Raw genomic sequence first — 21,847 nt, forward strand, 5'->3', positions numbered from 1 at the left:
TTAATAAACAAGATAAATGATTATTCCAATAAATATATGTGCATTACATCAATTAAACATATAAAAAACACATAAACACATAAATGCGGACTTGACTTAAACATATTCTAAATTTTACATGAATTACAAAATATATAAATTAAGCAATTATAGGTATAATTTACAAAGCTTATTTTAAAATTGAAAATGTTATCCATTGAGGGATATATCTGTTTTTCAGTGAAAGCAATCTTGCCCCCACCCTAAACAGTGATAATGCCCATTATCTAATCACCATGTTCATTTATTATCAGTGTTGGTTTCATTTCTTCATCCAAGTTATTCACTCCATCTACCTCTGCCTATTAATTGTTTGAAATCAATTATTTTGATAGTTGAATTTGTATATGATCCTTTTCTTTATTGTAAATCAGTGTCTTTTTGAGTGTTGCTGTGTATTCCTTATGTTTTGTTTCTACTGAATATAACTCCATAAGTTCTCTTTTTGTCCTAAATGTATTATTGTGTTATCCAGTGTTTTCATCATATTGCTGTGTATTAGTGTTTACCATCCCATTTCCCCTTGTATTTTGGTGTTTTAAGGTGTGTTAAAGTGGATTATTTTGAAATTACCCCTTTCTGATTTGTTTTAAATCCTGTTGACCAATGTTCTATAACAGCCTCAGCTTGGTAAGTCATATGTTTGGACTATTCATTAGTTATTATTTAACTTAGTACCCCAGATACATATTAATCATAACTCTGATAGTTGTATAAAGTAATTTTTCAAGTTAATTTTAAGTCTATTTAAGCTAGTTTCTCTAAGGAGCACTTCAAGCAAAGAGTTTAAAAGTGTAGGAATTCTACACTCTAAAAAGGAATTCTGTTTGCTCCATAATTATTTGAATGCCTGTAAACAATATAAAGCCTTCTTCTCAAGTTATACTCTATATTTTCAACTAGCCTAAATTCTTCAATAAAAAATGTCTTATTAAATCAGTATACTTGGCCAATTGGTCAAAAAGCATTATACCTATTAGGGTAGGTTGTATATTATAAAAAGAGGACTTTATAAATTCTGCATAAAATGTTTTTTTATGGGTAACAGTTTATAGTTAGGGGCCTGATAATAGATATTGATCCCATAAGAGAACATTGACTGGACCAAACTAAAATAGATTACTCTTTTTGTGGTTATAGGAAAATAATTACTAATTTTATTACATTTATAAAGTGCCATCTTCAATAAATTGCTTAAGTAAGTTAAATGTGAATAGAACTTCATATTACTGTCAAATAAAATACCCAAATGTTTTATTGTTTGGTGGAATGTTAAATTTAAACACTTACATACTAACCTATTATCATATGTTGTCCAGGTCTCATACAATTGTGATTGTGGCTAATAAAAGTAATGTTTCGTTCATTTGTCTTTACTCTGGGGTTTTTTAAAATGATTGCCTTTGTCTTCAAGGAATTTAGTTTTATAGAGTTATTGTAAAAATATTTCACCATTAAGTCTAGGTCAAGCTGCATATTTCCCATAGCTGTATTAATATCTTTATGTATTATATAAAACATATTATCATCTGCATATTGGAGTACTTTACTATTAAATTAGTTACCATTATTTTTCTATCCCTGAAATAATCTTTTAATAGGGCCAGCAAAGATCCGCCCACTCCTATTTTTATGAGTTTTTCTATAATAATTGTATAGTCTACCAAGTCATAAGCCTTTGTTAAATCAGTTGCCACTGCCAATACAAATTTATTATTATTCAGAGCTTTATTTATGTCATTGCTTAACACTTCCAATAAATCTATGGTAGATCTTTTTGGCATAAATCCATATTGAGCACTATGAATAATATTATTGACCACCAGATGTTTTTTTAACTGTTCACAAATGTAGTGTTCTAATATTTTAGTTATTGCCGAAATGGACCCAATAGGCCTATAGCAATTTAAATTTCTTTTGCTTCCAGCTTTATGTATTGGACGTAAGTGAGTTAATTTCATATTTTTAGGTATTTTTCCCTTACGAGTGATGGCTATAATCATATGTAGCAGAAGGGGTTGGAGATAGTTTAGATTATTTTTGATATCTTGAGGCCGAATGTTATCTGGTCCCGGGGCTGAGCAACATTTAAACTTAGTTAGCATTGTCGCATCAATATTTTTAAAGTTCATGCTTAAGCTTTGGCTTACATCATAGTTTCCTGCATAAAAATCACTTCTCAATATCAAAATGTTCATCTGACATTTCTAATTTGATATCTTCAGTAGAATTTTTAAAGAACACTTTGGCCTTATATATTATTTCAGAATTAGTATTTATATTGAAGCTTTCTTTTATGCTTTTTTCAAATGTTGGCCTTTTTTTCTTACTAATAAAATTATTAATTATATCCCAGGATTTTCTGGTATTCATTTTATTTTCCACTAGGATATGTGAATAATATTTCTCTTTAGCTAATCTAATTTTACTAGTCAACTTACTTCTAGCAATTTTGAATAACCTCATGTAGTGAATATTATATTTATCTTTTTTCCATTGTTTCCATAAATAATTCTTATGATCTATCAATGCTATTATTTCATTATTTATCCAGGGATTTCGTTCTTTTTTCTTGTTGAACGTAATTTCTATTTTTGATTGGGAATAAATAACATGGAATCTATTAACAATTTCATTGTATATATCATCTGGTTCTGTCATTTGTAAGATGGGTAGCCAACCTTCACATTGGATAGCCTTATTTAATAGTCTATTACTTATGCCAATCTTCTTATTTAATAAGCCATTGGGTGTATCTGTGTAATTAATACTATTTCTTTTTAAATTCATTACTACACCTATCCAAAAATGATCTGCTATTTTTTCTTCTATTGTGAATGAGGTGTAATTATCACTTGTAGATTTAATATTAATATGATCCAAACATGAAAAGACCAAATGACTGTCATATAATTCTATTCCTGTAGGTTCTATAATTGTGTTTAATACTTTATTTAAGTACAATACATTCAAATAATCTTCTGAACCATACATATTGGTTAAGTAACGTACATTTAAATCTCCTACCATGAGAAAGTGTTTACTCTTTTTTTTATAAAATCTAAGCTTAAAAATTGTTCTAGTTCATTATTAAACACATTTATATTTTGGCTTGGGGGCCTATAAAATGAGCATAATATTAGAGTTTCATTTCGGATCCTCATCTTATTTACCTTTAATTCGCAAGATATAAACTCAAAGTCCATATTTACGTCTGTCAGTTCTAAATGATTTATGGTAAAGATTAGGATGCCTCCTCCTCTACCTCCTGGCCTACACTTGGCTGTTGAGTTAAACCCCCGTATTGAATATAGGCTACTTTCCTCACTACATATATTGATTTCAGTTAAGACTATCACATCTATAAATTCTAGACTATTATTCAAACTCAACAGTAATGTATCCCAATGTTTTCTTAGTCTCCTAATATTAATGCAAACCAAGTTTAGTTTTAAATAATTTTGTTGGTTATAAGTCTTGATAAAAGCTTTAATTTGATCCCAATCTGAAAATGTTCTAAATTTATTGTAAATATTTAGGTTAAGTTGTTCTAAATCCATTTTTATTTTTATTTAAAAGCGGAAAGAAAGAAACTTATATGTACGAAAAAAGTTTGTTTTTGTATAGGCTACCTTTAAGTGATTTGTCTTTGAGAAGGGCATGTATATGGGTGGATGATCCTTATCATATATGTTTAGACTATCTTATCCAAGTCTCCTATCCTATCCTAATAGTTCGTGACTCATTATCTTTCTTCATCATAATCTTATTGCCATTGAACTTTGCAATATACTTGAATATACTTGCAACCAACTTTGTTTTTCACATCTTTAGCCTTTTTCATGAGATCAGAAAAGTATGGCGTAAGATGGTCGTTGAAATAAATGGCCCTTTCTGGATGGTCATTACCTAACAGAGAAGTACTAGGTTTAAATTTACGTGACTTACGAACTACAGAGTCTCTGATGGCTCTCGTTGTACACTGTACGATGATCGGCGCTGGCGATCTAGGAGAAAGAAGTCTATGGGCTGTTATATCTTCTTTTTTCAAATCGATGTTCATTTTCCCTAGCAGTGTTGTTATCTTGTGTGGAATGTCTTCATTTTCGGAGTGTGGAATACTTGTCACAATAAAGTTTCTGCACCTACCATATTGCTTCTCACACTCAAGTTCAAGTCACAAGTCCTCCATTTCCCTCCGAAGATCAAATGAGTTGGTTTCTACCTGATGCACTCTATCAATTAAGTTGTTAATTGTATCCTCTAGTTTGCTTACCAAAGTAACAATGATATTTATTCTTGACAACATTTTCTCCTCCTGCCTTTTAAACATATTTTCAAGAAATTTCTTCAAGGCTAGATAGGTAGGGTCATCACTTTCTATTTCGTCTTCTTGCTCTACGCTTCCCGACCTTGTTTTAAATAGTGGAGGGTTTGCAAATTGAACATTCTCACTCGGACTTCTTTTTCAGAGGTTTAGCTTTCCAAGTAGATTTCTGAAGACCAGCACAGTGATAGTGTAACTCGGCCTTACACTTTCCACATTCTACAAAATCTCCATCTCCTGGTATTGGTTTTGAACAAATTCGGCAAACCATGATCTTGATCCTAAAATATCCAAGTTTCGATTTTACAACAATTCAACTAAGTAAAATGTTTCTGATAAAGTAATGTCTATATCCACTATTATCTGGCCAGATTATAACCTCAAATTAAGCCACAAAACTGTAAACTTTCTAATATCAATTTAAACTAATGTTATGGCTTGTTTTCATTTAAACACTTATTGAATATGATCTGAGGCCACCCAGGAAAAACATTAAACATCCATAATTAGTTTTTTAAATTATGAAAAATACCTTTAGAATGGACAGCAAGTTGAAGTACTGGTGATTAACCGTACTGCCATAGAGGAAACTGGAAAGCCATAGAGGAAAATATAATCATAACCATAGCAACAAATTTAGACTTTTGTGTACGGTTTGTGGTTTTTAAAAAAAAAATATATATATATAATTATATTACACACGAGCAAAAATATCACAATTCCAAAACTGAATTAAACAAAAGAAAATGAGTGTCAGCGAAAAATTATATACGGAATAAAACCCATGAAATTGGCAAAAGTTTGTTTGTTTGAACCATTAGAGAAAAGATGCTCATTAAAAATCAAAATGATCAAGTAGTATAATTGGTTGGTACAAAGAGAAATATAAAATCAAATTGAACTGATGATTGCAGCCAAGACCATTGTATACAACTGCAACCAGTTAATTGAAATAAAAAGTATGGGTTTTACAGAAAATAAAATAGGTTTGGAGTGTGCCTATGGTTATTTTTACAACTGAAACATTGCATTCTGTACATGCTGGCACTAAATAGGACAGACAATGTGTGTGACTTAATTTGTAAAACCGAGGAGTGCTTACCAACACATAATTATGACATGACTGTCTATAACGAGTCATTTTCGTTGCATTGACATCATTGTTCCTTATACAATCTTTTTTATGTTGCACATAACACTATCTTGTTTTTTATTTGTTTGTGTGTGTACATAACAACAGACACAAACAAAACATATTTCACCTTACAAGGCAAAACATATTTTACTGCCAGGCGGATTAACAATGAACAATGTAATACACCACTTATTATAGTAAACATATTATTCTGTCTTGAAATGAATGAGTCGTAAGAGGTTTAATAGTAGTGTTGCTGCAGTACATAAATAGACAGAAAACAACAATTGTCCTTGTTTCAAGGTTGCCCATACAAGGAAACACACTTTAGAGATACATATCTACAAATATTTCAAAACGTTTTTAAACGCTACAAACTTTCATTTTTATCTTATGAAACAAATTTAAGTTATGTATGTTTAAAGCTGTACTTTTTTTGAGAAATTGTTTTCAAATTTACGAACGTAAAAGCTTACAGCTGTGAATTATATTCTTGAAATTTAGGCATGATTGTTACAAAATGTAAAAAATATTATCAGTCTTCTGGATTTGCCTAAAATATATGTGACTATTTTAAATCTTAAGCATTAATGAGAATTGGTGATAAAGAAAAACCATGCCATACTTAGAGAATTTTAGACAAACGTTTTATTATTTATATTATATTTTACATTTTTGGAATGTAACATAAAAACAGTCCAAACTTTTGAAACAAGAATTTTTAAAAGATAGTCTTTGTAACAACTTAAATAAGACATCCCAAAGTAATATATTTTTTATACAAATTAGGATTTTTGTTTAAAAAATTTTTTTAAATTATTTCTACATTATTTTTGTAGGTATCTGAGGATAAGTTATAACTTGTGTAACAGATGACTGGTGACTTTCCAAACTGCAGAGTTGTTTTATTATCAACACTGGGCTGCCATTTTATGAAGAAATATTTCATTTGTTATTTGATGTAAAAGCATTCAGTGTCAAACAGTTAGTTCTTAAAATTACAAAACAAATGCTGTCTGTTTTTTTGGGGCTGCCAATTCTTTTAGTATACAGAGTGTCCCACGAAGAGGTTTAAACATTTGATTTTATATTACTTGCCTATTTATGCACTGAACATTTTCAAACTCTACATAATTCATTAAATAGGTTTTTAAAATATTCTGTAAAAATTTCAGCTCTCTAGGAATTGTTGAAACAAATTGGTAGCATTTTAAAAAACTATGCTTTAAAAACAGTAACTTTACTTTAATAAATCATTACCTCTTACAAAGAAATTCTGTGGATTGGTTGTGGAAGTGATTTTTTAGATCCCCATATTTAACTGTGTGTGATTTCTTTCTATGGGGTTACTTAAATGAACAATTTTGTACTCGTAGCTTCAATAATGATGAGGAATTAAAACAATCAATTGAAGAGGAACTTCTCTGGATACCGCAGAATATCTTTGTAAGAGCTTACGGTTCATTTCTTAAGCGCTGCTATCAGTGTGTCGCTGTGGACGAATTACAGTTTGAATAATTGTGGACTGTAATTGTAGGTTTTTTTAACAGGCTATGTTCTAATTTTCTGATTGAAATGCCTTATTTCTGCAGAATATAACAAAAAGTGATTTTACAAAACCAAAAATACTGCTTTTTTACTGTTTTTATAGTATAGTTTTTCAAAATGCCACCATTTTGTTTTAACAATTGCTAGAGAACTGAAATTTTCGGTACATAAATGGGCAAGTAATAAAAACCCAAACGTTTTAAACCTCTTCGTGGGACACCCGGTATTATCTGCTATCCAAAACTGTATAACTGGTCTTCAAAGGAGCAAGGGATCACAAAGGTAAACATATTTAATGAAACTGAGCAACAGCAAAAAAAGATTTATTGTCTCTCATAACAAAAATAAAACCAATTAAATACTTAAAAAAATAGTACAAAAATAAACTCAACAAATATTTAACCAACCAACAGCAAAGGAAATTTATTGTCTTCCACGACAAAAATTATGATTTAAAAAAGGCTCAGTATAAAAATACAATGTAACAAATTTAAAAATCAACAAATAAATAAGTAATATCAAAAGTATTGTACAGGCACTGAGAGTACAGGTAATGGAATGCTTCAAGCTTGAAGTAATCGACAAAATAAATATTGCTTTAAAAGTACATTGAGCATACATAGGTATTGCGCAAGCCTAAAATAAATGGAATGCAAAGTCAGTCACATAGAGTTGATGTTGGTCCCTGGATCCCGTAATACACCTCTAAAACTAATAAGTATCAAAAATGATTATGTGAGTGGGGATGAAACGTGTGAAGAGAGTGCAGAGGGGATGTGGCCTATGGGTTGACCGTCGATGTCGGTTCGACCCACTTGTACGAGCCGTAGTACTTGAAGTTACATTTCTTCAGGAACTCGTCACTCTCCGGTGGACCCCGCGAACCGTACCTGCATCAGACATTCATAAGTAACCAAGTATGTGACATTCTACAGATTACGTAGTCATGTTACGTTCACTCGCTCCACACAAAAAGTCGTTTTCAAAATTGTTCAACACCACAATACCAGCAAGCAGGGGGTGTAGTGTTTGAGTAAATCTTTTTTAATGCAACAACCCACTTTTATGTTCATCAAAAGAAAGTCGAATTTTTACTGATTTCAAAAATACCCGTTTTTGTATGGTTGTTTGAAGGAAATTTTTTTCTACTATTCGGATGGTTGGTTAACCTTTTTGATATTTCATTGCACACAGTGATGGAATCAGCTGTTTAGTGAAATATACATAATATCTGACAAGGTCAGTGTAAAAGTTAGTTTGAGAAAAATAAGTTGTGTTACAAATGTAATTAGCTCTGATAATTATTTTTATTTTTTAAAAGATTATAGAATATGTTACAATATGAAATTAATACGCTATTGTGCTAATCAGTCCAAAAATGTTCATAACAGTCATTTTTAGATTGACCTTGTGTGATAATTTCTATATTTCACTAAGTATCTAATAGTAGAATAACAATTTGCTTCAAATGACTATACCAAAAACGGGTTTTTATAAATTATTTGATGAAAACCATGAAGAAAGTACAACATATATTATGATATTCTTAAAATCTGTAAAAAATCTACTTTCTTTTGGTTAAGAAAAAAATGGGTTGTTGTGTTAAAAAAATCTACTCAAAACCCCAACACTTCCTGCTTACTGGTATTGGAAATTTTTTGATTATAATATTTAAAAACTGTTAGAAATTTAATGCAGATTTCATGTAAAAAATGTTTCACTGTAGTACTAATAATAGAGCTGTGACAGTTTGAACATATTGATCAAAAACAGTTTTTTTTACCAATTTAATTCAAGATTGAATCATTGAAAAGTATATTTTATAATTATTACAATGGAGTGTAATCTTTGGTATGAGTCACGGGTGACTCATACTGCACACAACTTATTTCTCATGTGCAGCACGAGTCACCGGTGATTCAGACATGCACAGTTGATTCCCCTTGTTCATACCAATTTCAGCTGCTGCCATTGTCTGTTATGTTATTGGATCAGCTTCGAAGCTACTGGGTAGATCTTTGTGTTTGTCTTGTTTTGGAGTTTTTATAAAGTTTATTACCTTACAACTTGCAAGTAGACGACAGTATCTGAGCGACTTACCTCATTCATTCAAGTAAGTTTCTTTGCAAAGTTGATACTAATGAACTATAGCTCGTTCATTAATCTACTGAAAACTTAAGAACAAAACTTGGTAGTCACATATACAGCATTTATTCTCTATAATGTCTATTTTATATTTTGTACTTTGCTATTTTCTGTAATGACAGAGCCACTTGCAGACAACAGCAAAATATTTTAATAGTAAGCAAAAGTAAAACTTGGTCTACTATTTTCTAAACACTATTAGGGTCCCAATAAGGCCTTCACGTCGTCTGTCCATCTGTGTGATAGCTTGGTAGAAGTGTCCTAAGACTTGAAACGTGGTATACAGATTCCTATAGGTCCAAGGAAGAACTCTAATGATTTTGAGGTCAAGGGCAGTCTGTCCAACTGTCTGTAATAACTCTTTATAAAGAGTCGTAGGGACTTGAAACGTAGATCCCTCCACTTGGTCCAAGAAAGAACCCTATTATTTTGGAGTCAAAAAGGTAAGAGGGTGGTCCGTCCATCTACCTGTGTATTTTGTTGCATTCTGACAGGACCTTCAATATTAGGATTTATTAGGAAGGCATAGATGAAAATAATATTCTTCCAATGTTACTTCTTAATTATTTGGTGCAAGAGGGGAGACTTATATATTAATTTTATTTTTATTACTAACAGTTTGTTTCAGATGGACAGAAGCAATGAGTTTAAGAACAGTAACAAACCACAGGATATGCTTTCTCAGTCACCATCGAGACATCCAAGAACATCAGGGCATCCTGAACCATTGGCACGGCCTGTTAAAGGGATCTATGAACATCTGATAAGGAAACCGGTCCACCCTGTATCAAGTACTAATTCATTACTTTCTCAAATAGTTGTAGAAGAACTCAATGACTCAGACAATTTAGAAGAGTTTTCGGGAAGTGAGTTGGAAGAACCTGAGTCAGAGAGTGAATCATCAGGTGATGAAGTTAATGCCACATTACAAATAAACGCACATGCAAGTCCTGATAAATCAGTTACACTTTCTCTGAATATTTTAGATGGTGCAAAAGCTATTGTTCAGCAAATTATACCAAATGCACACACTAATGAACAATCTTTAGATAACTGTAATAGAAGTGAAAATCCCACATACCACTTGTGTTCTTGTTTTAATGACTACGTGGGTGAATCAAAGTTTAATTTTAATTTGAAAAATCCAAAACCAATAGATACCTTTTCCCATTTTATTACGGATGAAATGTGGAAGAGTATGGTTGACGAAACAAATCTTTATGCTCAACAATATAAAGATAGCACTGAAAAATGGGCAAATGCAAGGCCGTTGGACTGGACAGATACAACTGTCGATGAGATGAAAAAGTTTGTGGGAATCATGATTGTCATGGGGCTAGTACCTCTGCCGGCAGTAGACAAGTACTGGGCTAAAGGTAATATCTACGGAGTTCGAATTGTAAAAGACACAATGACCAGAGACCGTTTCTTATCACTAAAGAAATTCTGGCATTTTTCGGACAATAAATCGAATCCTGACACAACCGATCGCCTGTCAAAAATTAGAAACCTAGTAGATGACTTGAATAAAAAGTTTGCTAGTAGTCTTACACCTGGACTAGACTTAATAATAGATGAGACTATAATTCCATGTTGTAACAGGCTCTTCTTCCATCAGAATATTCCAAACAAAAGTAATAAATATGGAATCAAACTTTACAAAATGTGTACTACAGAGGGCTACACAAGTAAAGTGCTAGTGTATGCAGGGAAGCCTGATGTAAATACTGCTGCTGGACGTACATATGATGTTGTTATGCAATTGACGAGTGGGATTATTGAGGGAGACGTACAAGTTGTACCCAGTTTCTTAGACGAAGGTCGGCATGTGTATGCCATTGCCGACAACTTTCACACCAGTATTCCTCTAGCCGAAACTCTATTATATCGTAGCACACGGTTATGTGGTACAATTAAAAGCGACAGAAAAAGTATTTTCCCAGAAATAAAGAAAGATGTAAATGAAGGAGAATGCAAAGGAGTTGAATGCCACTACGGAACGAAGGTGGTCTACTGGAGGGATAGACGGGTGATGATTTCCACAATACCTGGACACGATACATCACTCGTGGATACTGGGAAGAAAAATAAAAAGAATCTTCCTATAATGAAACCAAGATGTGTCTTGAATTACAACTCTGCTAAGAGAGCATTTTATGTTAGTAACCAGCTGGCATCAAACAATTGCTGCCTTCATAAAACACTGAAATGGTACAGGAAAATAGCTCTAGACTTAATAACAGGAACAGCACTTGTAAATTCCTGGTTCGCATACCAAACTATGGCTAAAACCAGGATTCCGCTGATAAAGTATCGGGAATCAGTGGCCCGGAGTTTAATGAAGACAGTAAGTACGAATCGAATGACAACTCCAAGCAGAAAAAGAGTCCACTCGCTGAGGAAGAGGGAAGGCCCAGCGCGAAAGTCGCGACGTCGTTGTAGTCTCTGTTACAAAACCAACAGAGCGTCACAGACCGTTCAGGAAGCTGCTAAATCAACAAAACAGGTGACCACTTACTGTGAGGACTGCCCCGATGAACCTTTCATGTGCTTGGAGTGTTTTAACAGTTTCCACAAGCAGGGAGTATTTTAAGTTTTTTAAATGAAGTACTGTACAAGTCGTTTTCAGTACTACCATACCCATTAGATCCAAACGAGTGGTTTACATCTAATTCTCTAGTTATAAAGAAAAACAGGACACGAATTTTTCTGTTTGGATATTAATATTTATGATAATTTAAATTTAACCCTGTAAAACTTGTTAATATACACTTAAATAATAAGCTAAGATAAGTTGTAGATGTTAGGGTAGTTTGTAAAAAGTTGGCAAGAGGTATATATAAATATATATATATATGGAATTTTTTGTGGAGAAATAGTAATGTAAAAAAACATTTGTATGGTAAAAAAGCATTAAGAGTCATGATGCTCAGTATCTTGCTATGCTCGATTCAAAGAACTGCAAATTATGACAATGCCAAGTATCTACTGTATATATATTCATGTCTTATAAAATGTAATGACTATTTAGAAAAATAATTTTCAGCATGATATGTATAACTATGATACCAGAAACAAAGGTAAATTGGATGTGGAAAATAGACTAAAACCTAGGCAAGTCATGTATATATCGAAATTAAATTGTTTAATAAATTACTAGATATAGCGTGGTCAGTTAGTCTTGTTGAATTAAAAAATACCATTCTGTTAAAATACAAAGCATTCTTTTCAATTGATGATTACTTGTCTTGCAACACTACTGATTTACGATTTTAGGCTACTGTTACTTGTTTACATCATATATATTATTTGTTTATATTATTGTTTGATATTATTAAATTTATCCACTGTTTATATATATAGCTTTAAATTATTATTACCAGGTGTAGTATATTGTGCATTGAGCATTGTTGTTTCATTATTGTGTGTGTTTTTATCAGCAATAATAGGCTATTGACAGAGTAATTTAAGATATGACATCATGCAAACTGAATTTATAAATATGTCTACAAACTAAAGCATCTTGAATCATTATGTCCAAACTATAATAAATATATATATATATTTTCTCATTGTTAATTTTATTTCATTAGATCTTACCCAAATCAGGTTAACACCTATGACTCAAATACTACAAGCATTTATATGACAGAACTGCACATCATATTTGAGTTACAATAATTCATTATGGAATATAGATTGTGTGTGGCACATTTCATGTACAGTAAAAAGTAAACAACATACATGATAACACTCCCTAAGAGACAACAATTTGGTAGTTCCGCCAATTTCACCTAGAGCGCTCTAGCACTGACCCACACTAAACTATCAGACCGGTCAATCATATCACAATATGAGAAAGATTACCAAATTCAACAACGCAGTGAACGTGTTAAACTATATCCATTGTACCTGGTTGGAGAGAGCATTCTGAGCTTGCTTATGAAATCAGGGAAACCAGTTTTAAAATCTTTTTTAAACTAAGAGTCACTGAACTTAAGAAAAGTTTTATTGTGCAATTATAAGATCGCACCAGGATTATTAGTATTAATAAGTATAGTTGAAAAAGAGAAGGAATTGTTTTATCAGTCACAAATAATTAAATGAAGTAAAACTTACTGTATTTCAAAAAAAGTATAAACTTAGTGAGAAAAAAATTGATTGGATGCGTTGAAGTTGAAAACTACGTTTTAAATGGTAATTCATCTTAAACTCGTACAGTTTTGGCAATATAAACTTGTTTTTATTGTCTCAATGCTTTACAAATTCATGCTCAATTGCTAAAAATACGATTATCTACTAGGACAATATTTTAAGCAGTAAAAATGAGCATTATTTTGTAAATTTTAGAAAATCTTTGGTGTCTTAGCAAATTTCTAAATTGTGTTTAATACAGAAATTTAAGACTACAGTTTATTTTATCAGTATGATGGCCAAAGTACCTATACATACAGCCCCTACATTATCAGAGTATTTTGTAAAACATCTTCCGACTAAACATAAAATACTTAAAGAATCTAGTTATATTCTTAAAAATTATTTTTTTCTTTTCCAGTAGGGATTTAATAGTAGAAAATATTAGCAGTTGAAATAAGTAAAACTCTGAAAAAAAAAAAAAAAAACATTCTAAAACCACCTGCCTGCCTACTTAAGGATATTGGTTAGTTGTAAAACTTACTTATAAGGAATTGGGGCCAGTTTTTCAGTGTCAATTTTATGCAGCAACGGTGTGAAAATCCTCCAGGCCTCGGACAGTTCGTCTGAGCGCACAAAATGCATCTGGGAGCCACAGAACACATCCAGGATCAGTCTCTCGTATGCGTCAGGCAGCCTTGCCCCCTGCCACATTGTACACCAGTTAGAGGAAATGTAGGTTTTAAATAATTTAAATGTCCTTAATTTCATTTGTATTTGGTACAATTCTTGTGATTTCCTAAATGCATTCTCTCATAGTCACAATCACTTTTTAAGATCAAGTACTTACATCATTTCTCTATCCACAGACGTCAAGATTTCTTAGGATTTGAAAAAAATGCATGATTAAAACCAACCTGTGAAATGCAGCTATTGCATCATGGTTATCTCTTGCACTTGAACTGCTTTTTGGACACCAATTTATATAAATATTTATTTATACGTGTTCTTATTAGTTGTTTATAAAGCACTCTTTTATATGATCATACATAAATTTAATTTGTTTTTTTAACTTATTTGTTACCCAGGTGTCCAAAGTGTGCTCCTCCTTTAACTTGTTATTACCAAACAATAAACAATGTATTTTGTATCATACCACATGTTGGTGAATACCAATGTTATGCTACTTGTATTGGAAAATGCATTATGACTTCGTTTATCCGGACCTCATCTATCCAGATCAGTTTTACAGAGTGGATAATTGTAAATTCTTGAAGATGATTGGCTTCAGACAGACAATAGCATCGATGACGTAGAAATTGTATCAGATTTTTTTTCTTCAACAATAACAGAGAACAGTGATTAGCACTTCTGATAACGAAGAACCGGAAGTTGTCATTACCTATTCTGATGCCACAGTGCAGCTAGTATGATGCATCATCGGAGGTCATGGCAATAGACTCATGTTCCAGAAGACTCATACAAATGAGGACAAAAGGATTAAAATACCTAATACTTTCTGATAGTCAGGCTGCATTGAAGGCACTTGATACCTGTTCGTTTGATTGAAAAGCGGTCTGGGAATGTAAGAATGCTCTAGCAGAGCTGGCAATGAGTAACAGAGTAACACTCGGTTGGGTACCGATCATAAAGGCATTCATGGAAATGAAAAAGCGGACATCCTCGCAAAAAAAGGGGCGGAATCCACAATCGTGGGGCCAGACCCAGGTTGCGGGACAGCCTTCTCCAACATTAAAGCTCTGGTCAAAGATTGGGAAAAGAGGATAAGACACAATAATTGGATTAGAGCCTCAGGATTAAGACTATCCAAATTGTTTATATCTCCTTACGTTAAAGGTGGACAGCTCTCTTAGATCAAAATAAGGAGGATATCAGACTAATACTAGGAATGTTGACAGGACATGGCCCCCTAAGGAAGCATCTTATGAAGGTAGGCCTTAGCTAGACTAACGAGTGTAGACTCTGTGGAGAAGAGGAGGAATCAGCAGAGCACATTTGGTTAGATTGTCCTGCCATCTCAGAAACTCGGAAAAGGTACCTGGGAGCATATCTCCTCAGCCCCAAGGATATCAGAGAACAGGAGCCCTCAAATATGATTGGTTTCTGCAAAAGCCTCGGACTTTGAGGACACAAAAATTAAAGTAAGGGAGGCGCAAAGGTCCTTTTAGGACTAAGCGCGGGGATAAACTGTCCTTTTCCCTCAGGAAGGAAAAAAAATGATGCATCATCAGTGGAAATAATGATCTTGAAGATCTGTGTGACTGTACTTCCTAGAAGCAATATACTAAAGTTAAAAGAAACTGAGTTTTTTTCATTAAACTTTTTATTTTACTGCTTTCACTATAATATTAATTTCTGTAAAACGAAATAAATTGGTTTTTGTTTGCTGCTTTATTTATAACAAATATATTCCTTATTGCCTGTAACCTATTAGGTTTTTACAGTACTCCCAGATCATCCAGAGTTTTGTTTATCTGAGTCACCTCCAGTTTGGACTTAATTAATCTAGATAAACGAGGTTGTACTGTAGTTTCATACTGGCAGGGTAGTTCTAGAGGATAACTTTGTTTGTAGCAGACTCTGGTAGCATTATGCTGGGGTTACTGGTAAACTATTACTCAATCGTAGAATAATATTAGCCAACACCAGCACGGTCTTAATTCAAAGAGGCAAACCCGTTCAGCTGAAAAGCTAAGAAAGTGGGTTACACTTCATCCTGAAACATATCTTCTCCGTACACAAAGTGTGTGGGTATACTATGGGGGAAAATGCTCATCAATACAATATATTTGCAATTTTAAAGAGATTTTAATTTGCAGAAAAAAGGAAACTATTATGAACCAATACCTCAACTATCTAGAATTTAAAATAAGTATTATGACCTAATGATAAAGAAACAGTTATAACATTGCTAAATACTTCAGACAGCTGCATAACGTTTAAACTTTATAATTAAACCAAACTTGTACAAAAATAGTAACAATTCTCTTAATCTGGATATCATATTTCCGTAGTGTTCATTAAATTTTGTGAGGGGGCAATCCCTACCTCTAAGATTAAAAAGGAGGCCATGGATCTATACCAAGCTTTTATTTACTTACTTTTTTGTTTTTTATGAGCATGCAAGATTTTATGCTTGTATTGCTTCTTTTATAAATATTTAGGTACTCATAGTTTTTTTTTATTATGACAATATAGACATTGTAAAATACTGTACTTCAAATATATATTTATTTCTCTTTCAATTATATCCAATTATCGTCGTAATATACCTTTAGTTACAGTTCAGTAAGTATTGTCAATGATACAGCAATTAGTTGAAAAGTTCAAGTTAAAAAATGCTTTATTCATAAAATTTTGATTTTTAAAAAGAAACATGCATTACATTATCCCATGCGCTCAAATGTATGCGGGATGAGAAAAACACAATAATTATTATTATTATAGTTCAATATTGCAAATTGTTCATGAGCCAGTCTTTTGGAATTTGTTACATTTATATCATTAACAAGCATTAATTAATATCTTATCTTATCAACAGCACTAATTAGACATAATTAACATTGAAATGCTTAATAATCCAAAGAATTGCCAGGATCTAAAATAGTGTTCCCTAATTTAATTCTCTTATACATTACTTTGCTTGAATTTGGTCACTAGATTTAATTTGTATTAGTTTTATATTTTCAACCAAGGTTCTATCCACCTAGACTGTATGAACCATTGATAGATAAAAAAAAACAAAATTAAACTATTTTTTATCAATAAATAACATTTTATAAACATCTACGAATAACAATAATATAAAACATTATTCTTAATCAACAACAATACTTTAAATAAATAACATATAATAAATTTAAAATCTTAACTTAACTAAACCTCTTAACCTAAACTTAATCTAAATACCTTAATATTAACTTATAATTAAACTAACCTTATATCTGCTTCCATAAGTAAGATCCAACTCGGTCTCTTCCATGTCAAAGGTCATGCCAGGGGTCTTTGTCATCATCTTGATGTACACAGCCTCTCCAGGCTGCACTCTGATTACCAACTCGTTTCTCTTTGTCTTACCGCTGAATATATCTCCGGGAACATCGTTGTATTGGATACGCACCTCTGCCTTTCGCTCGTTCAGAGCTATCAGAATACAGATTCCATTAGTCTCTTTGAAGTGACCCAGTCCCTCGGGGAAGTGAATATTGTTGTAGTAATACATTTACTCGACATTTTAGATTACAAAAATGTACAAATTGTGAGAATTTCAAATTCATGTAAAACTTATTGTATGTAATAATAAAAATACTTTATTTTCATTTTATGAAAAAAATATTGTTAAAAAGTAAACTATTAATGGAACAAAAATGTTGTATTTAATAAAAGTGTTCACTAACCATAATAATGTGTTTTAAGCACTTAATGTTGAACTTGATTACAGGTTACTGTAACCCTTTGAATGCCAACGTCCGATTTTACTGGATGTTAAAAGTTGGCCGAAAAGTGCCAACATCCGATTTTACTGGACGTTCGGGAAAAAAATCACTAAAAATCGAAAAATAATATTTTAAAACTAATATTATATTAAATTGTTTGTGAAGAACTGTTTTTTTTTTTCAAAATAAATTGTTATAGTACACTTCTGATCAATTGACTTTAACAACAATCAATCTAGAACTCACATATAAACATTTTTGGTTGACATGGCTACTGAAAACAATGTGACATTAGTTTCTTAAATGTTGTATAACTCACTCATTATTGAAGATAATTATATATATTTTTCAAGATTTATAGACAATTGAATACCTATTCCAGTGATATGGACAAAGAAAAGGATATGAATTTTGGTAATAATAATTAGGTTGAAAAATTAAATTTAAATAAATTCTGGAATTTTTTAAAGTCCATTTTTAATATTCCTAAATTTAATTTTATGGTAACTTTGTTATTATATGTTAATTAGGCAGAGTTTTAAAAGAAAAATTACAAAAAAAGTATGTTGATAGCTTATTAAATAATCAAACTATGAACTTTTTACTGAAACCTTGCAAAATGCCTTTAAAAGGCACTTAGGTGCACCCACTATAAAAATACCTGGCACTTTTCAGTTCACCCACTCAATAAATATTTGGCACCCATGCGACTAGAACTATGACAAATGCTTCAATTTAGATTTATCTTTTTTGTAGTTATATTTTCTATACTAAACTTGAATTTACTGTGCCTTCTTATTATTTGTCAAAGATGAATGATAATGAGTGGAGACGCTTATTCAATATGCTCCTAAGTGTTAAGAAGACAGCCAGCTTATAAGACAATTGTTTCCAATTCTCAAAATAACTCAGATATTTACAACAGGGCTGGTGTTATCAACATAAAGTAAGTGGCCAGTTTGACACCGAAGTAGAGCAGACTAAAAACAAAACTAGTTCACAAAAGTCACTCAAAGATGTATAAGAAAGAAAAGAATCTGCAGAGAATATTTTTATTGCAGAAAATGGCTTGGAAACTAAGCGGAATGCTCACACGAATGTTGCAAACCTACATACTAGAGTTTGACGTCATTATATTGTTGAACAACTTATATCTCACTTGCAAGTCAAAAGGGGGAAGCTACAGATGCAAAATTATGCCTTCAAAGCTGAAAATATTACAGAAACTTCATATCTATTGTTTTTTAGTTCTTTAATTGGCATATTTGTTTTTTCACAAAACTTGTAGGAAATTGCTTTTTGTATTTATAGTTGCTGATTTTATGTACAAGTAAAAGAATTGGATGTCAGAGGAAACTACAAAAAATAATATTTTACAGTTTTGTTTATATTTATTTTAGGAAATTGCATTCCTTGATTGTTGCTATATATTTCTTAGTATTTAACGTATTTAATTTCAAGATAAAAAGATGATATATAGGTCTTATCTAAGTCTACTTACTTTTTTCATACAGAACTGGTTATGATAATTTGTACAACAGTGTCTTGACAGTAAACAGGCAAAAATACACATTGAAGTCTTTGTACTCTGCATGACCTGGTCTGTAGCAATTCTAAGCATGAACTCTTAAGGTTCATTAATAGTTGACCATTTGAAAGGGCAGAGAAGCAGAAATAACAAAAAGAAAAAATAAAAGAAATAACAAGAAGAAAGTTTTTAGCTGAATGAATACAAAGTTGCAAAATGAAAAATATAAATATCATGTACTAACTGAATAAATACATGTCGCACACGAGTAAGATCTCCCTTCTATAACACCATACCGAAGTTCATCTAGTACTACCAAATACATACCGTAAAATGAATAAACCTTTTGGTTCAAAACTAAGTGTTGAGCAGCCAGTAAGTAAATTGAAAATGCCAAATTACTAAAGTACACTGATTAAGAAATACTTGATTGTACTTTATTGTAAAAATCACTTAATCATTTATAATTTCTTAAAGTGACTGAACAGGAAAGGGTCGGTATGTTTTTGAATACCGTTTTTTTATAGGATAGTATTTTCATGTTACGGTGGTTGTAAAATGTACCCTTTCCACAGCGTAGGATGAACGGAACTCCGTCCCATCGTTCATTTTTGATCTGCAACACAGCCATGCAGTAGGTAGGAGTCGTAGAACCATTCGGTACCGTCGGGTCTTCCAGATAACCGACTTTCTCGTCACCCTTTCCATCAGGGTTGCCAACATACTGACCCAGCACTACGTCGTCCAATTTCAGTTCTGGGATGCACTTCAACACCTTCACCTGAACATAATTTATATTTTATGGTTGATAATATAAACAGGGTGCCAGTTATACATATATAAACAACATTATGACCAGTATGGACAGAAAAAAGAAACTTTGCACTGACGTTAGTGAGCTTAAGCCATGCAGTGAGCAAAATTGGCACAAAGTATCTTTCCCATTATACAAGTTTTCTTGTGTTCGGACAAAAACATAAACTCCAATACTAAGCACAATAGCAACAACATGGATAAAACTGGCACCGTAAACCACAAAACAACTGAGCGATCATAGGTAGTTTGTTTACATATAGTTTACACTAACATGTCTCACCTTGAATTTCACTCCACAGCCATCCAAATACACTGGATTACTGACTGCTGAACTAGAGCAATGCCGGATTATAGAGGGTCTATTGTGTTAAGTAAAGTTATTTGTTAATTTTTAAGAAATTTGTAGAAAATTCAAGGTAGGCCTACAGTTCGTCGAAGAGGCAGGCCTAGAAATACTGTTGTAAATATTGTAGATAGTGACATAAATATTGATGGTCCATGCAATTCAGAACTACAAGCCCGAACCCTAAATGTTAGGCCTACTGATGATGGAAATATCAGAAGTTAGTCAGTGACTGATGAATCAAGTGACTCTGGATACTATTAGACCCAAGACATACATCTGATATCAAGCCTAGAGCCTTATACACAAATAAGTTTACATGGATCATCGTACACACATGCACAAATAGAAACTTTTCCAAAGAGATACCAACTTTTTCCTGGAATTAAATAAATGATAAGATAACTACTGAACAATTAAAGAGCACACAACTAGCAATTCTCCTTTTAATTTCCTAACTATGAAAGTAGAATCCAAAACGACCTTCCTTCATCGTTTATCGAAGGAAAACACATTAACAGCACCTAATCTATAAAAAAATCTGCAAAGAAGGTGCTAGCTCTTTATTTGACAGGGCAAAGAGCTTGTACTCAGACAAACATTGGTTGAAAAGTGAACTAAAAACAAGTTGAATTGGATGAGAGTAGAGACCAGTTCTCATAACGTGTTGAAAGCATTTTCATAACTCAATGACAATGACAAATGTCTGTAATCTTTCCATATTTTCTAATCCTACATTGCCAATTAAAAAAATAAACAACCACTATAGGCTAAAACGTACCTAGCCATACAGTCTAAATTTTAAAATCGCTTATGTGTTTCGGTATAAAGATACCATCATCAGACGATTAAAGTACATACATGAACGTTAGCTTCGCCAATGTTGGTATTAACTTACATAAACACTAACATTACAGAAACAAACAAAAGTTGGTAGGCCTACTCGGTCCACAAATTTGGACTGTATGACCAGGTATGTTTTAGCTTATAATCGTTGTAATTTGCAGTCTGGGGCATCTAAAATGGGTTTCAACAAAAAAGTAGATATTTCACTTACTTCATTAATAATGAACAAAGTTCCATATTTCAACACATAATCGTACAAACAGTATTAATTAGTTAATCTGAGACTTAATTGACACAGTGATCATGAATAAATAATTGGTGTGAAGAGTGATTCACTGATTGATATAAAATATTGCGTAACATTTTCCAAGAGTTCTTTTTGGACTTGATTAGTCATTGCAGTATTTTATTTGTTTTTTTATAGAATAAATCGTAATGAAATCTATTTTATGATTTGTTTCAAATCAGTGAAAACTTCCTATTTTGACCTGAATGAATGATTTCCTTAAGTATGGAGAAAATATTCCAT

At 32.1% G+C, this 21,847-nt stretch overlaps 2 protein-coding genes across 11 annotated transcripts in view; one reads left to right on the plus strand and one right to left on the minus strand.

Moving 5' to 3' along the window:
* Positions 1 to 279: 279 nt before the first annotated feature.
* LOC124368870 (piggyBac transposable element-derived protein 1-like) lies at positions 280 to 12,766 on the plus strand. 4 transcript variants are annotated; one of them, XM_046826333.1, is made up of 2 exons: positions 280 to 669; positions 9,823 to 12,766. In XM_046826333.1, the coding sequence occupies exons 1-2, from the start codon at positions 646 to 648 to the stop codon at positions 11,785 to 11,787; spliced, it is 1,989 nt and encodes a 662-aa protein (XP_046682289.1). In that variant the 5' UTR covers positions 280 to 645; the 3' UTR covers positions 11,788 to 12,766. The 4 variants fall into 4 exon arrangements, with proteins under 4 accessions (XP_046682289.1, XP_046682290.1, XP_046682291.1 ...); XM_046826334.1 differs by having other exon boundaries at positions 283 to 669; positions 9,813 to 12,766; XM_046826335.1 differs by lacking the exon at positions 280 to 669 and adding an exon at positions 8,845 to 9,162 and having other exon boundaries at positions 9,813 to 12,766.
* LOC124368871 (glucose-6-phosphate 1-dehydrogenase) overlaps positions 7,357 to 21,847 on the minus strand; it is a 68,067-nt gene continuing 53,576 nt past the window's right edge. For all 7 annotated transcript variants that reach the window (XM_046826339.1, XM_046826340.1, XM_046826338.1 and 4 more), the window contains 4 exons: positions 19,878 to 20,094; positions 17,287 to 17,492; positions 13,873 to 14,033; positions 7,357 to 7,939 (listed from right to left, as the gene is read on the minus strand). In XM_046826339.1, coding sequence (XP_046682295.1) covers positions 7,831 to 7,939; positions 13,873 to 14,033; positions 17,287 to 17,492; positions 19,878 to 20,094 — 693 coding nt within the window. In that variant the 3' untranslated portion in view covers positions 7,357 to 7,830. The remainder of the gene's footprint in view (positions 7,940 to 13,872; positions 14,034 to 17,286; positions 17,493 to 19,877; positions 20,095 to 21,847) is intronic.

Source organism: Homalodisca vitripennis, chromosome X, assembly GCF_021130785.1.
Source record: "Homalodisca vitripennis isolate AUS2020 chromosome X, UT_GWSS_2.1, whole genome shotgun sequence".
Lineage (NCBI taxonomy): Eukaryota > Metazoa > Arthropoda > Insecta > Hemiptera > Cicadellidae > Homalodisca > Homalodisca vitripennis.